At 36.9% G+C, this 17,084-nt stretch overlaps 1 protein-coding gene across 6 annotated transcripts in view; it reads left to right on the top strand.

Annotated features, from left to right (window-relative positions):
• LOC128672974 (uncharacterized) overlaps positions 1-16,967 on the top strand; it is a 197,933-nt gene extending 180,966 nt beyond the window's left edge. The window contains exons 19-31 of one of the 6 annotated variants that reach the window (XM_053750525.1): positions 2,999-3,182; positions 3,532-3,672; positions 4,261-4,504; positions 4,809-4,999; positions 6,301-6,441; positions 7,664-8,219; positions 8,318-8,558; positions 8,631-8,948; positions 9,131-10,267; positions 10,779-10,952; positions 11,365-11,424; positions 12,511-12,605; positions 12,958-16,967. In XM_053750525.1, coding sequence (XP_053606500.1) covers positions 2,999-3,182; positions 3,532-3,672; positions 4,261-4,504; positions 4,809-4,999; positions 6,301-6,441; positions 7,664-8,219; positions 8,318-8,558; positions 8,631-8,948; positions 9,131-10,267; positions 10,779-10,952; positions 11,365-11,424; positions 12,511-12,605; positions 12,958-13,219 — 3,744 coding nt within the window. In that variant the 3' untranslated portion in view covers positions 13,220-16,967. Of the gene's footprint in view, positions 1-2,998; positions 3,183-3,531; positions 3,673-4,260; positions 4,505-4,808; positions 5,000-6,300; positions 6,442-7,663; positions 8,235-8,317; positions 8,559-8,630; positions 8,949-9,130; positions 10,268-10,778; positions 10,953-11,364; positions 11,425-12,510; positions 12,606-12,957 lie in introns of all 6 variants that reach the window. The other 5 variants (XM_053750524.1, XM_053750528.1, XM_053750527.1 and 2 more) reach the window with 5 other exon arrangements.
• Positions 16,968-17,084: the final 117 nt, after the last annotated feature.

The following is a 17,084-nucleotide window of genomic DNA, read 5'->3' as shown; positions in this document are numbered from 1 at the left end:
ATAACAGTTGTTTAGTGTTAGGGAGGACTTGTTCAATATCATTAATGTATACAGTAAACAATACTGGGCCTAAATGGGAGCCTTGAGGGACACCAGAAGGAATTGGCAAAAAACTTGAGCGATGCCCTTTCACACACACAAAGCTTGAGTACGGTTTCTTATATAGGAGTCAATCCATCTGAGAAGATTACCATGCACACCGACCCTCCACAGTTTCTTAATGAGTGAATTGTGGTTAATTTTGTCAAACGCTTTGGAGAAATCGGTGTACACGACGTCTACTTGGCCTCCCCTGTTCATGGAATTCAACAAATGCGACCATATTAGTATCTACGCTTCTGTGCTTGAAGGATTCTTCAAGCACATGTTGATTAACAAGACATTCCTTTAATTCCTCTAAGACATAATAAAAATATTCAACAGAAGAGTTAACGTCTACGGAAGAAAGAGCAGCAATCTAGTCACGAGATTTAAGTTCACAATTAATTGCATCATAATCAGCCTTATAGAACATTTTTTTAACTTTACTGCCATTATCTAATGCAATGAAGGGAGAACACGATGATAAGTAAATAACTAGAGCTTTGTGGTTGGGGTCTTCTGGCACCATCGGTTTGGATGGACTATTTACTAAACATGATTTATTACTAAATACTAAATCCAGAAGCCGCAAATTTACATTAAATTCTTTATTAATTGATGTAATAGGGAAAAATTCATAAAATCGACAGTAAGATTAGTTAATAAGTCGCCACTTCTATGTGCTATCATACTACTGGTACTTTGTGTTAACCTAGATAGGTTCCAAGTGGCTTTAGTGACATTGAAGTCCCCCAGAATTAAAAAAGTATCATTTGGATATGAGTGAGATTTGTCAGAAACACGATTATAAAAAGAGGTGAGTATACTCTCATGTTGAGGTGAGTGCGGAATGTACGTGCAGACTATATGAATTTGAGATTTGGGGTGGGGCCGCGCACCACTCCGGTCTCGCGGCCGCACACAGATCGCGGCGTACGCACACCATCACACCGCCTCCATATTTGCACCCGCTCATTACTAAATCTCGGTCACATCGAAAAACATCGTACCGTTGATCAAAATATTCTGAACTATAAAGGGCGTCATTAAGCCAGGATTCGGTAATGCAAACAATGTCATAATTGTTATTTAAAACTTCGTGTAGGAAAATGACAGATTTTGTTCGTAGACGAATGTTGAAAATTTTCTTATCAAAATATATTATCAAAATGCCCCTCGCATTTTGATAATAAATGGAAAGAAATTTTTTATTAGCCATTACTTATATATTTCATTAACAAAGTAAACAGAAAATAGATGTACCGCCAACCTCGGAACAAGAAATTATTAAAGTATAGGTTTTAGCAATGACATACATTGTAGTTAGTGATTCTCATAGATTTACAAAGGAATTTATTTTTATTTTACTCCAGCATGTCCTTAGACAATAAAAATGTGGTTAAGAGTATTACATTTATAGTAACTAATCTCCCGATAACGAGCGAATAAACAAGTGATATAGATGTTTTATACACAAACATAGAAGTAGATAGTATATGCAAGAACCTGAATAACGCCGATATACAATATAGAATGAATTAACAGTTAGTCAGATTATTTTCATAAGCTTTCACTACTTATAATTATTGGTTTGGATGTATCGCTCTTCCTGACGAAGATTTTGCAATCCTTTATCCAGATATATGCGTACCCACGTTCTCTACCCAGCTTCCGGGCCTGACTATATAATATTTTATTATTTGGAGTCAGGTGCTCATTGACAAAGATAGGTCGGCAGTACTCAGGCCACGTCTGGCCCGGACGGCCGCAAACATATACGGACTTCTTTTGACGTTGCGCGAGCCTCACAATTATATTCGGTATTTTAGAATGTTCTTTCTTGCTAGTATCCACAGTCTTTGATGAAGGGAAACGTCGTACGCGACGAATGTGGTCTATGTCCGATGAACTTAGTGGAATTCCGATTTTGGTTGCTATTGTTTTAAAACAATATTCACTAGATTTTCGGATTTAATGGAGGGTACTCCGGATATTTCCAAATTATTCATTCGGCATTGTTGTTCCCTATGGGAAATTTGCATAGAAAGATCTTTTAATGGTCGATTTGCATTCGTTGAGTTCCTTTTCTAACACCGAATATTTAGAGGTTATATTTCCATTGTCCGACTTCAACGATTCTATCTCCTTACTTGTAACCTTGCTCTCAAGCTGTAATTTATGCGTGGCTACCTTTAATTCATTGACTTGTGATGTGAAATCGCTCACTTTATTTGTTAATTTTTTAATATTTTCATTCTGTTCTTCGATCATGATTTGAAGAGAAGTATTATCACGAAAAGTAGCAAGCGAGTTGTTTATGTCGATGATAATATTCCATTGCATTTCCGCCATTGGCTCCTCTATTCTTCGGGCAAATTCTTTTTCTGAAGGTCACCTGTTGTTCAATAGGAGTATCAGAATTTCTTAGGTCAGACAAATTGGGCTGAGACCCGCTGAAGTACCCGTGCGGACTGCGTTGTAGACTGAAGACGACGAAGTTCAAAAATGACGGTAATAATAGTGATTTGTCAAAGACGAGGATCGCACACAATTCACTTCACTTCAATTCGAATACCGCAGAGATTCCGTAAAACAGCCATAAAATGAGTCGAACAAAATTAAAATGTATTTATGTAATTGAATTTAATAATTGAGTTAATGGAACATGCAAGTCAATTTGAGACTTATTACGTTGCACTGACTGACCGGTATAGCTCGCATATACGGATAAGAAATATTTTAGTCGCGGGAGGTCCGTTTATCAACACGCGCGTGAGCGAACTGAAATTTAGATAACAAATTCAATACCTGAACGAATAAGGAAGTTTTAATTAGAAATCTCCTTTAGTAATTTAAGACAAATATAAATTCTTTAAACGAACTAAGCAATCTATAACTTTGCCCATATTTTGGCCAGGTCAAGGACAGTTACACAGACGACAACGGCACCCGATGGACGCTGTGCGAGGTGCAAAGAAGCAAACGCAAGATGGAACCCAGCGCGCCTCTCATCATCAACTCTTACCTTCATTCTTTGTTGGTTACGCAGCATTCGGGCGAACGAGGGATCAACGTGGATATCTCACTAGTTGTTAACAAGGGTGAGTCTATTTTCTACTGGATCTCACTGAACGAAATGCACAGTATAAGGTTAATATCAGAACATTGTTTACGGAAGTTTTTGGTGGAAGTCTTTCTCCAGATAAGGCAGTCATCCATTACATGAGAACCCCACTAATGCTCAGTCTCATCTCTTTATAATACTACAAAGAAGATATATGTATATATCCATATGTTCTTCACACGCAAAAAAGAAGAAGATGCCATATATTGTTATACAATAATGACAATGCGGGATAGGTGTTTCCTGTTTAATAAAAAGGAAGACCTTTGAAAATGTGCTTTGCTTAAGTCTTTAAACCTGTCTGTCTTTTGCCATTTCGACTCCAGACCCAGAATACCACAGCAAACTGCTCCTGCTATCAGATGACACCAACCTGGAGTCATGCTACCCGAACCCCTGCCTCAACAGCGGCGTCTGCGCATTCGAAGACAATAAAAATTTTTGTCAGTGCTCCGGTTACTACACTGGCAAGTAGTCTACATTTTTTTTCTTTACAATTTATGTACAAATTCAAAAATTCTTTATTTTTTCTCCACAATCTATAAACGACTCCACAATCTACAAATAACGTTATTGCCATAACGTTAAGTCCAGCATTTCGCAATCATTAGATCAAAAAGGTCATCCTTTGATATAATATTTCATAGCAAGGTGAAATATGTATGTTTAAAGAAATTAGTGATTTGAAAAATATATATATTCCATATTAGGTATTACTTGTTTACTTATTTAATATTCAGTCAGTTTTTCAAAAACAACTATTACCGTTTACTGTCAAGAGCTCTAGAGTTCCCAAAAATTCAAATTTCGTATCATCATCGTCATAATCGATTCACTTTTTTCGAGATCGCTACAGCACGTCTGTCTCCACTTCTACCTGTCTCATGTTAACTGATGTGTTAAATTTTTCATAAAAACGCATACTTACATATTATCACGCCCGTTTCCCATGGGGGTAGCCAAGACTAAGGATATCCACTTGCCACGATCCTGACAAATCTCTTCAATGTTTTAATGCATGCTCCTATAATAATGATACACAAATCATTCTTCAGGAGCATTCTGCATGCTGACAGCTTGCGAACGCTCTCCGTGCGTGTTCGGCAACTGTTCGTTGTCGCTGTCGAGCGGCGCGGCCGGAGAGGCGTACAGCTGCGCGTGCGCACGCGGCTGGCGCGGCAGGCGCTGCGCCGAGCGCGTGCGGCCGTGCGCCGCGCGGCCCTGCAACAACCGCGGCGCCTGCCTCGAGCGGGACGGCACTTTCGTGTGCCAGTGCAACCCTTCGTGGAAGGGCAAACGGTAACTTTCATACCATACGACTAAACTCCATACATCCATACCTCAAAACTTCAATAGTTCGCGATTCAATAAATAACGTCTCCTCCACCATGACTTCATACTAAAGCAATCTTGGCTACAACAAAAATGTAAGTACCTTTTGTAAAATGTAATGGACCATGTTTAACGCAATAAATATCAATTAATTGGTTTCAATCAAAAATATTGAATTTGTATTTGAGTATGTCATTAGTATGTTTTTTTTAATTATTTGTGTTTTTGTAACAGTCGAATAAACGATTTATCGATCTCTTTCATCCAACAGATGTGAAGCCCCAAACCCGAGCCCAAACATCGTAGGCCTCGGGACTCGGATGCTGCAAGAGCCTTTCTGGCTTGGTTTGATCACAGTGTTTGTAGTGTTGGGGATGATAGGGCTCATCTGGTGCGCCAAGCGGCACTTCCCAGAGAAGATAGAGAAACTTCTGGCAGAGGAGGCCGACCGGTGCGCCAGACGTAAGTACAATGATTGCAATAACAATACTTAGGCCTCTAATACGAAGTCCCGTTTGGGTGCAATCGATGAAATTCATAGGTTAACACGTTGATGATTTGAAAACAGCCTTTGATCTCTAAAAAAAAGCTAAAAAAAGAGCTTGACAACATATCTGAAAGATAACACGTTCGAGAAATAATTTAAATGGCGAGGCTCAAGCAAAATAACAGCAACTAAATGTTGTTAATATTAAAATCTCAGGGCAAAAAGGTGCAGGAATACTTTCGAGATTAAGAAAATGGTATATACGTTTCATGTCATTTATTCATAATCGCATAATGTATGGGTATTCACAATTGCGAAAAAAATGGGACTCTGTAATGGATTAATTTATCAAGAATAATTTCCATAAGGAATTACTTTTTATATGTGGATGATTTAATATTTGACTCATGGATTTACTAAACAATACACCTATCAATTTTGTCGATGGTACAGCACACAGCGTAAAGCTTGCCACAATCACGTAACTGAGTATACACAGATTATGTAATTAAGTAATTTTTGTCTTTGAAAATGGTGCTGTTGAACTCACAGTAACGAATTATGCTTTTATACTTATCAGATTTTCTGCTATATTCATGTATTTTCTCGAAACGCACTGTCTATTGGATGGTAAGGACACGTTTTGAGTACTTCATCTTTTTTTTTTCTCTAATTGTTTCTCTATATTTAGAACAACGGGTTCAGAAACTATTCGTTAGCGAGACGAGCATCTGTTAGTCCAGTTGCATGGTTAACGTTAGCTTAGATGTTATTCTGATAGAAGCATCTGTGGTTTCTGGACTTCGTATTCGCACAATTCTTTTAACTGCCGTAATTCAAAATTATGTTCAAATTTTAGATTGTAATGGTTTTATTCTTTGTACAAATCAAAAATATGTTATGTATGAAATGAGCTAGAGCCCGATTGGTAAACAAAAAATACACCTAAGTATATAAATCAAGTTAAAGTAATTGTGGATAGTTCATTAGGAATACAGGACTGTCAGAAGTGATCGTCCGGACATTCCTAAGGAATTCATTATTATTGCTGGCCATCATTAAAAAATAAAAAAGATTGTGTGCTTCTGGACTTCCAATGGGTATGTCCGGGCGTAGCGTGGTCTGGCAATCCTATGTGTGTGGCGCTAGCGACGCGCGGCCGGCAGCGGTACGCCGCGGTGCCGCAGGCGGAGCGCTAGCGGCGGGTCCGGTCCGGCGCGGTCCGGCGTGGTCCGGCGCGGTCTGCGGACATTGAGGTGTCGGCGTTTGTCCACAGCGCCGCTGCGGGAGCCGGCAGCGCACCGCACGCTGCTGACGCGGCTGGGTATCCGCAAGCCGTCGGTGTCGGGGCTCACGGCGCACCCGCGAGCCGCGCGCACCTTTAGCTTGGACGATCTGTTAAAGCCGCCGCCCGGACGTAAGGAGTGGAGCGTGTCCGATGTCGGCCGGAACGCCGCGCTCTCCGCATCGGCCAAACCGATTCTTTCATCATGTCATCTCACTTTTTCAATTAGATCTTATTTAATTTTTCATCTTTTTGATTAATACTTTTTGATATTTTTGATTAACTATTGTGTCGAAAAATCAGCACAACTTCAATTATATGTTTTATGTTATATGGCACCTCTTAACTGCCTGAGGAAACAAAGTCATGTTTCGACCATTGTCTAAATTCTTTCCATCTGAAATCTACATGAGTTCGTACATTTCCATGATCTCCATATACGATAGAAATCATGCTTACGTCAATACTAATTTAATTTGCAACTTGCAGTATCGTAACATCAAACGTCTTTGCGGAAAGCGCGGTGTCTGAACCTATAAGCACTGGTGTTGCCTGAGTTACACTTGATGTGGAATGCTAGCCGGCAGTGTTTGCTATCTCTTTCTATACTTCAATCAATGTGTGCACCTTTGACTCTGCACAATGCTCGATCTAGCCGCTCCTTCCTTCGTTACACCTTTTTAGATCGTCCAACTATACGAAATCCAATTTTTATACCGTTAACTTTCTTGTCTTCTTCTTTCTTCTATTTGTAATTCTATTCTTCTTTTGTACATATTTCTTCTTCTTATACGGTTCGAAGATTGGATGATTATTGACACTAGAAGATTTTGCTTGAGCATGCACTAGGACAGTGTTTTGCATTTTATCTTCTTTAAACAAATACTCTTACTATTTGTAATATGTGTTCGGCACAACATTGTCCTAATAGATGATTAATAGAACCTAGGTCTTAAACAATGTTCAATAACCCGATTGCTTTTAGTGTTGCTTGACAAGTGTTACTAATAATACTAATTATAACTGTTAGACCAACAACATCCAACAATAACACTTGCAAACTGACTCACACGAAATACACTCGTGAAATACGTCAATTGGCACTATAATCAAAATTCTAATATATACGATTGGCACCCCTAAAGAATTGGCTTCCATTAGCTGCACACGAGATCAAAGGCATGATGTTGATCTTGAAAACCTGAGCATATCCAATGATTGTTGATGTTCAATAACCCTTTTAAAATTTCTCAATATTGTGTAGCTTTTGTCATGGATTCGATGTCGTAAAAACACGCTTGATTAGAACAGTCTGAACTGATGATAATTGTTACAATGAATTATTTCTGGACAGGAACACCATCGCCACGAAAAAAACGCAACAACTCCACGCCTACGAAAAAGAACGCAGCAGAAAAGAAGCAAATACTACAGCAGCTTATAAGCCCGGCATCAGCGAACGACCATTCGAAGAAAATTACAATGGGGGAGCTTATCCAGATGTCGGAAAAAAGAACTCTAAGTACGGTAGAAAGTGCCCCTGCCTTTGTTGACTATGGAATTGATAATAAGGAGACATCATTTGCTAGCGAAGCATCAACACCGTCTACTTCTCCATCGATGAGACACATTTCCGATCCAAAATTAGAAAAGAAAGTTACATTTGCTAGATTACTTAACAAAGTTTCAGCAGAAATGAGTTCTAGCTCAGACGTTGACATTGTCAATACTATAGCTATTCCAATGGCCGTGATAGCCGATAGAGGGATGAGAGCAAAGGCGTCAAGTACACCGCCATCGCCAGGCGTCGAAGTAAGATCACCTCACAGCACTTCCAGTAATCAAGGAAGTGATTCAATGTCCAGTCTTGATCTCACCCTGGCAAATGCTGCTTTGAAAAAATACTCAAGGTATGACTCATATAGGTACGGTAGATTTTTTATTATTCATTCATTCTTATTTAGTCAGACTACAATAATGAGTTATCAATATTTAATTTTGTTAACAGGCAGCCGAAAATATCAAGTGCAGATTCAATACTAGCAATGTTTCGCAATTTCTCATCATCATCAGCGGCTATGGTTTCCCGAGCGTCATCTGGTGGCGTCTCAATTTCTAGCACACCGTCAGCGTCATCTCCGCAAGACGACACAGTTGATGCTGACGACATATCATTAGCGTCATCACTCATACCCTCACTGGCTCCTGATTCGCCGATAACAAGGCCGCATAATACAATAGAAATACAGGTAATTATTATTAGTTTTTGAAGTCTGTACAGTGGTGCTTTGTCTGATTTTCACGCGAGATATTTCATTCAGGTTTTGGATCCTCTCAGCGCTCACAAGTCATCATCGTCGGGCAGTAACCTACTACATCCTCCGTCCATCCTTCTAGAAGTCCCAAGCACAATAAACAAATGCTTATCACCAATACGAGAACTTCCTACGCCATTACCCACGCCCTTGCCTACACCTTTACCTACTCCGCTTCCATCTCCTCGTATGCCTCGAGCGAATATGGAGCCAGATACGAAAAGTGAATCTACAGCTACCTGCATATCACCAAGTGAAGACGAGTTGGATGAAATCAAGTTCGAGACCAAACCTGATAGGTCCATAACAGGATTAAGATTAAAGGTATTTTAAGCTTAAGTTTTTATTTCATTTGTTATGATTTTACCTCCGATTCATAGATCATAGATTTAGAAAAGTATTCACGAAAGTTAAACTACGACTTAAATTCACATAAATGAAATTTATAATTCAATTATTTTGATACAAAATTAAAAAGTACATTTAAAATATATATTTATGTGCAGTTACGGCAACCAGTAATAACCACAGACACGCCGACGCCTTCAACATTGGTAACTGATTCACCAAGCCCTAGCTTCACACACAGCCAAGACTCGGAACGAGAAATGTCTTCTCCATCCCCCGCGCCTCCTGGCTTAAGAGTACCAGTTTTAACTATAGAAAGACCATCTCCGGGTTCACCGCCTCCCAGACGTACACCGCCGCATTTAGAATTCCAACCACCTCCGTTGATAACAGTAACATACAATGCCAGCGAAGAGTCTGACGAACCGATGTCTCCTAGACCTCCACCGCCAAGCGGTAATATGTGTTACTTAAGTCCTTTCTCAATGTCTGCGAGAGGAGAAAGAGCCCCATCAGAGTCCAACTTATCCTCATCCGGATACAGTTCCATGGCAAGTCCAGGGCCATCACGATGTGGGTCCAGTAACCCTCTATGTCCCTCGGAGATGGAAGACCCCGGGTCCGGAGGAGGGCCATCTTGTTTTCAATCCAGAAGACGACCTTTAATGAAAACCAACTCCAGCCCAACAACTTCCAATGATGATGGCAAAGAGCGGAGAAGAGGGCGATCAGATTCCGAAACTTTATCAGACGATCCCTTACTAGAATCAAACGACGAAGGTATAGGTACTGATGAAAGAGTAGATGACGTACCAACTAGCGCCAAAGAATTAGAAACATTGGTTGTTTTAAAAGAGACATTGGATGTTCCTCAAACGACTTTGTGCTCACCGAGCGGTGTGACCAAATGTTCGATAGTGAAATGCATTAGTGTCGAGAGAGGTTTAGATGAGAAGGCTAGTTTGAGACCACCTACATTATTGACTGACTGTAGTAGACCATTGAGTCCTGTTAGTTCCAGAAGCGAAAGTCCGTTAAGTGATAAAACAGGTCTAGGACGATTCTCTCCTCAGTTCTATGGGCGACAACTGCCTTTTACGGATTCTGATGGTTTGTACGACTTCCCGAGTTCCGAATGTGTGAAAGGAAATAATTGTAAATCGGGTAACAACACACAGAAGAAGTCTGGAAGGAAACGAGATAGAAGAACCACGAGAACTTCCTCGCATGAAGTTACGGGAACAGCCAAATCATCGCTGCCGCATATGCCGCATTCTATGCACAATTTGTTAGAGGTAACGTCTCAATCGTATTATTATCAGATATCAAGACGCGGTCGTCTTGATATGTTACAAATGGTTTACACCATTCCTAGATACCTATGTAGATCACAAAATCGGATGAGCGGTTTATCTGCCTGTAAAATTCCTATTTCAGCCAACAACTTATTTATGATTAATTTTATGTTAGTAATACAAAAGTCTTTAAATAAATGTTAATGTCTTGATCTAGACTATTAAGGATGCTGAAGACCTTGCGAAGTGGAGAAGAAAAAAGTACGAAAGATTAAAAAATAAAGATCATAAATTGATATGAAAGCAGGCCCTGGGCTCCGCTGTTTTAAAAGAGAGAGTATATAATATGCAATAGCTAGACAAATAGCAATAGTTTAAACGTACGAATAAAAAAACGTAGGTAGCTAAATGTGTATATTGCAAAGATAATATAATATCGATAATATTGCAAAGAATACCATTGATCATCGCTTAGATTCCTCTCATCAAATTGTCATTTCGTCTCCCGAAGGTGCCGGGCTGCCGGGATGCGTCCTCGCGCGGCCGTAAGTTCGGTCGACGCCGGTCCCGGTCTCAAGCCCCAGCACCAGCGTCCTCCTCATCTTCTGAAGACTCCGTGTCCAACGCGTCGGTCGCCTCCATCGCTTCTGCCAGGGAGCTGCGGTTGCCTGACTTGGATATGCAGGTACTGAAAAGTTATATTAAAAAGTAATAGCTGTAACCGTAACTTTTGTGTGAAATTGTTTTTTAAATAAAAGCCTTAAATCGTATATTGTAAGAACCGCGAGTTTATAATTCCATTAGTGAAACTAGCGGAATTATAAACTGAGGGTAGAGAGAAATACCATCATTAATGCATCGTTTTTTACCAACAACTGATTATATAATAATGATTACTTCGTATTGCTTTTGTTACCTATTTTTTAAATTAATATGATTCTTTTAGAGACAAATCATATAATTTACACTAAACACAGAATTGGGAAGAAAAAACTAATTTCGGTTTGGGTTTTCGATGAATTCCCTCTACAGCTTCAAACTATCTTTTGCGTATTGCTGTAAATTCAGCTTGGCTAGCAAGATATGTGTATTTTCAGCCAGCAGAGCCGTGTAGGCTGAGGAAACCGCTTCGAAGACAAAAGTGCCGTAGTTCCGAGGTGATTGTAAAGAGACGGGGACCTCAGTATTTGCTCGTGTTGTATCCTCTAGGCGTTCGATTGTAGAATTACATGCAATACATATTTTCAACACATTTGAAACATAAATTAAAAGGACGCTATCGAAATTGTTACCTATGTTAGAAAAGAAAAGACACTTGCTTTCTTTTAGAATAATTTTTACTAACTTAACATATTAAAAGCCACAGACCTTACACAAAAAAGAAATAAGCTGAACAGAGTCTCGTGCAATATGTGTAACTTCCTGTACCAGATGGTCCTCGTTGTGCTTGTGAGAGACTGTACCTACTTATTGACGTAAAATAAAATAAAAATATATGTATTGAATGTAACCAAGGATGAAAATGTTGATACCTGTAATCATGATTCACTACAACGAATACTTCCTACATCCAAACATTCCTAAATATAGCTTAATTGAATACGTCTTTGAGACAACGATTACAGGTAGTTATAGCTGGGTCCCAGAGTAGATTAGATTGTAATTGGTATCTTAGACATTAGCATGTAATGTTTGTTCATGCGTAAACTTGTAGAATTATTGCAATCAACAAATATTGTAAGTACAAAATGAAATTAACAATCTTAGACTCATCGACTATAACAGAATGACCTAAATTTTTAGTAGATTAGTTTTTGACGATTTTCGACGTAGCGTACCCAAAACTGGCACACGAACGACCAATATTAAAACAAAATATATTCGAATATAGGTATTTTTTTTATTTATTTAATCATTATTGAATTTTAAAATACATTTGATGATACAATAGGTACATTTTTATGCTTAGCAAAGTATTGTTTGCTAGTTTACCTTTGAGACACTTGGAAATTGTAATAAATGGAGTAAAGATAGGTGAATAATATTCCTATAATAATGGACTCCATGTATAAAGAAAAAGCAAAGGATATTTTTCAAAAAATAACCGTATTTTTTAATGTAGGTACGACTAGAAGCCAGTGAATTTATTTCCAAGCATGGTACGGCTTGCCTAGGTCCATATCTACTTACTAGGTCCATATATACTTTATTTTTGGTGTGACCACAATACGCTTGCTTCCCAGGACACGACGTCCAAAATATCGTCCAGTTTGGATCTCACGGAGGACGCCAGGAAGCCGAAAGTCAATAAACTGAGAACTATTAGCAACCAAATTCGGTAAGAATAGAAAACATACAATGTCACGTCTATATTCCTTACGAGGTAGACAGGACCAAGAATTGAAAACTCGAAGGCCAAATTTAGTTGTATACGGCCAACTTGTTAGTGGAATTTAGATCATTAGGTTGCTAGCCTATCGCCGATGAGAAAAATCTCCAGTTTATAGCCTTTTTTTCCTTTAATTAACTTTTATAATCTACGCGAGTATAAAAGCTCCTTCCGTTCATTTTTATTGTAATTCTTCGTCATTGTTATTGTAATAAATTAATTAAACCACAATACAGAAACTAAGAGTACTTAAATTGTCTATGCCCAAATCTCTTGTAACATTCTAAAATCCTGTTTACAGATTTTTACGCCGACTGGAACGCAGCCTCAAAATGAAGGAAACTTTCCCCGCGCTCTCCGACGATGAAGGAGACGAGTCCTCCAGCGTAACATCCCCCCTTCTCCAAGGCAGAAAGGACTTAGCGCGAATGCCCACCCACGCGATTTCCGCCCCTCTGTTAGGCATAAGGCCCAAAATCACGAGACAGAGACGCTACGATAGATCACTCGGAGAAGAGACAAGGACGTTAAATACAGCCGTTGGTCATGACGTATCAGATTGACGGTACACCATCGAGGACTGGGAGTTTTGAACCCAGGACTTTGAAGGTTATGATCTCTTGCCAAAATTTAAGTCTCCAGAAAAAAAATCTTGATAATAAGACTATTTATATGGCAATATATTTTGTTCAACAATTTGGCAAATGTTATGTCGTTTGTACCTAATAATTTTAGAGTTAAAAGATAAAAATCCCACGAACTAAAATGGCAGTGAAGTTGCTTAATCGGACAAAACTGATAGTTCCCATATTTGACAGGTCGTGACAACCACGCCGAATAGTACATTTACAAGATTCTAATCTAATGTGATATAAAATTTAAAAAAACACGAAACGGTAGAAAAATTTGTTTTGGGTAGGCGTAACTTTGTGTAGATGTAGAATATGAATATAAATAAGAGTTTCTTTTTCTTCAGTTTGACTTTTGATGTTTCCACTAGATACTCCTGTCATTATGCTCTAGGTGTAAATATTTATCTAATAGCAATAACTTGTTTTTAGATTATCTTTTACTGTAGCTAGTGATGTTAGTAGGTAAATATTAGAACACAAACTCTACGACGCATAGAATAATAATATTACTGTTTCGTTTAGGATATATTTATTTCTTATTGTTTTTTTGATATCCCTTGTTAATATTTCCTGTTTTCTACTATTTTCATTTTCGCCTCGTACATATTTTGTATACTATGTAAATATGCTTTATGTAAATATAATTAACGTATTGCTCAAATGCATATTTTGTGAAATCGTTTTGCGCACTTTTTGCTGTTTTGTAAATAGATAAACTGAATAATATAAAATTTAGCTACTAAGTGTAAATAAAGGGATATGAGAGAAATTAATCGTTTTCATGAAATGTCAAATACTTAAATGTAAATGTCTAAATTTAAGATTAAAAATGTAAACAAAATTAAAGGCCCAAAAAAATCGGTATACCAAATGCACAATTACTTATATACAATCGTATGTATGAGTATAAGCACGCATAACATTAAGTCATTTATAGGTACCTTAATATTTTTTAACCTGACGCACCAATAGAATAGTTTCTGCAATATTATATTTAAACCAATATATGAATTATTCGATCCTTATAGCATTAATCAGGGTTATTTGTACGTATGTTAACCTTTAGACTCTTTATTAACATACCTAAATAATATAGGCACTCTTCTTGATATTAATGAAGCTAATCACCAAATACTTTACAATCCATTCAGTGTCATATTCAGCGTAATATAGCATGAGTAATATCCCATAGAAAGAAATTAGATATTGTAGTTAGTACCTATATCAATAACTACTTAGCCATATTACCCTATTCCATAATTTAGTTTAGAAACAAAGTCTCGATAATATTTAGTGAGTACAATTATTTTATGATTTAGAAGAAATATAGAATATAAAATAATCCCAGATCACATTTGACACTAAGTAGTCTCCACTCAATTTGCCTTATTTAGCGTGACCCCTACGTAGTCTCTAAGCTAGGAGCTTGATATGTGAAACTGTTATTCAGCAATAATTTTATGTGATTGACTGTTCAAAGACTGACGTTATCTTTGTGTGCACGAACCAATTAGCTTCTGTGTCTCTTTCGTAATGTATGTGTAATCGTTATTAAGTCAATGTTTTGATGTCTAAATGATTCGTTGTCGTGCGAAAATGACATAACTTTTTACGTACCCGTAATCATAGACACTTTCCGAATTGTACAGTTTCGTGCAATGAATGTAACATTTTGTTTTTAATTCATAATTACTTAATTTAATTTTGGAACAAAATATTCTTTCAATTTAAAGTATTATTTTAAAGTTGTATAACGTTCCATTTCCATCCTGCCAGTCTTATCTCGTATTCATTGCTTAGGAGGTCGGTGTAAAATAGTGTGTAACTTGGTAAATTTATGAAGAAAAAAAAAATAATGGCCTGTTCATTGAGACTGAACTTAAATCTTAAAATTGCAAACTTTTCGCTCGATCGATGAACTTTATCATTTTCTTGTTATTTCCTAATTTTATGATATATTTATGAGCAATGGATACCCTAATACTTCAATTGATTTATTGCACACGTTTCTTTCCTACAAAAAACTACATTTTATTTAAAATCATTATTTAGACCATGAAAATAAAAATAAAAAAATAATAATAAAACGTTATTTCCATAATTTTGACAAGTCTATTAAAAAAAACTTTCCAATGCCCTAAAGGCTGGTCTAGTAATATCTCACAGAAGGATATAAATATCCAAACCTTCAAGACGAGAGCTCCTCAGGGCAATTATAATAGGAATATTTCATTTTTTGTTGTAGTTAATGCCATATAACGGAAAAACAAATAGAACACTATTGTAATAAGAAATTTTATCTTTTCACAGACATATTTTATTCTAATCTAACAGAAATAGGTACACGTCAGCCCTTTTTTCCAGTCGGGTATATAAAATCGATCTAGATCTTATAAATTAATGTAATAAACAAAACAAACCTAAGAGCACACAATTAACATAAGTAAAAAACGGTAATGTTAAAAATATGTAGTGTACGAGATTTAAAGAACAGTGATAGTACCCAGCTTAAAGCTGAGTATGTCCGGGCATAAAACCGACTCAGAAGTATGTTTTCAGCTCAATTATAACGAACTACTAATCTATTACTAACGCACATGTATAATAATGAACGTGTTATGAGTTCCCAATATAAAACATATATATCTGAAATGTATAATCGTAAGTATTATGTTATGGGTCTGTTATTAATCCAGTTAATTTTATTTTTAATATATACATAATATAACCTATGGAGATTTCCAGGTAATAAAAAAATAATTTGTCCAAAGTATTGAGGCCTTTGTCGAAAATTTCTATAGAATTCTATAACCAGAAATTTATTGAAAATCTAAACATACGATTGTATGTTCAAACGAACCTCAATAGCAATTGCCAGCGATTGTTGTAACTAAATTAAAACACCATTCGTAAGAATGTCTCGCACCAACCATAATTTTGCATTTAGCGCGAAGTTTTAAACGAAATATAAAAGTTTCCATGCTTAACGTATCAAACTCAAAATTCATAGGACCATCGATTAATTTATATATAGCTATTTAGTGATTTCAAGTACTAAGTATAATGTGCACTATTATGTAATTTTATTGAATACAAGGAAATTTCTTATGATACGTGTGACTCTTCGAATTGTATGGTGTTCAGTGGTACTAAAGTTCACACTTTTGACTGTATGTCTTATACCAAGTTAGTATCCATTGACATATTTTACAGTAAATAAAATATTATGTATTTGCACAAAATTATATATAGATAGATAGGTATTTATTTCTTTAAACCTAGTTAAATAAAAACACCCTTATGAAAATTGTAAATTTTCAAAATTGTGTTTTCATAAAACTATTTACACAATATATTAACTTATAATATATATACGACCATAAATTAATGTCATAAAATATAACTATTATCTTTTTTCTACTTAACCCAAATAAGTTATACACTGCCAGTTACCTGATATAACCTATACCACTATCTCATGGTTTTGTGCAAAATATACTTATGTACTATAAAGTCTCCAATATCGACATGCAGTCAGAACCTTGTTTCACGTTTATTTTCATAAATCATGAACGTGTCGTGTAAATATGTTTACACTATACGCATCGTACTGTTAAGATGTATATTCATTATTATTATTATTATTAAACATCCTATTCACAAACAATGTAAAGAATAAAATTTTGCTTGTTACAAAAATTCTTTCATTTTTGCCAACTAATTCTGCTATTTAAGCCGGTCTATAGCTTTTGTCCGCGGCCACGCCCGCGTGTATTTCTGTGCAAAAGCGAACAGA

The sequence above is a fragment of the Plodia interpunctella genome, chromosome 10 (genome assembly GCF_027563975.2).
Source record: "Plodia interpunctella isolate USDA-ARS_2022_Savannah chromosome 10, ilPloInte3.2, whole genome shotgun sequence".
Taxonomy (NCBI): Eukaryota; Metazoa; Arthropoda; class Insecta; order Lepidoptera; family Pyralidae; genus Plodia; species Plodia interpunctella.
This window is presented reverse-complemented; position numbering and strand designations above follow the sequence as displayed.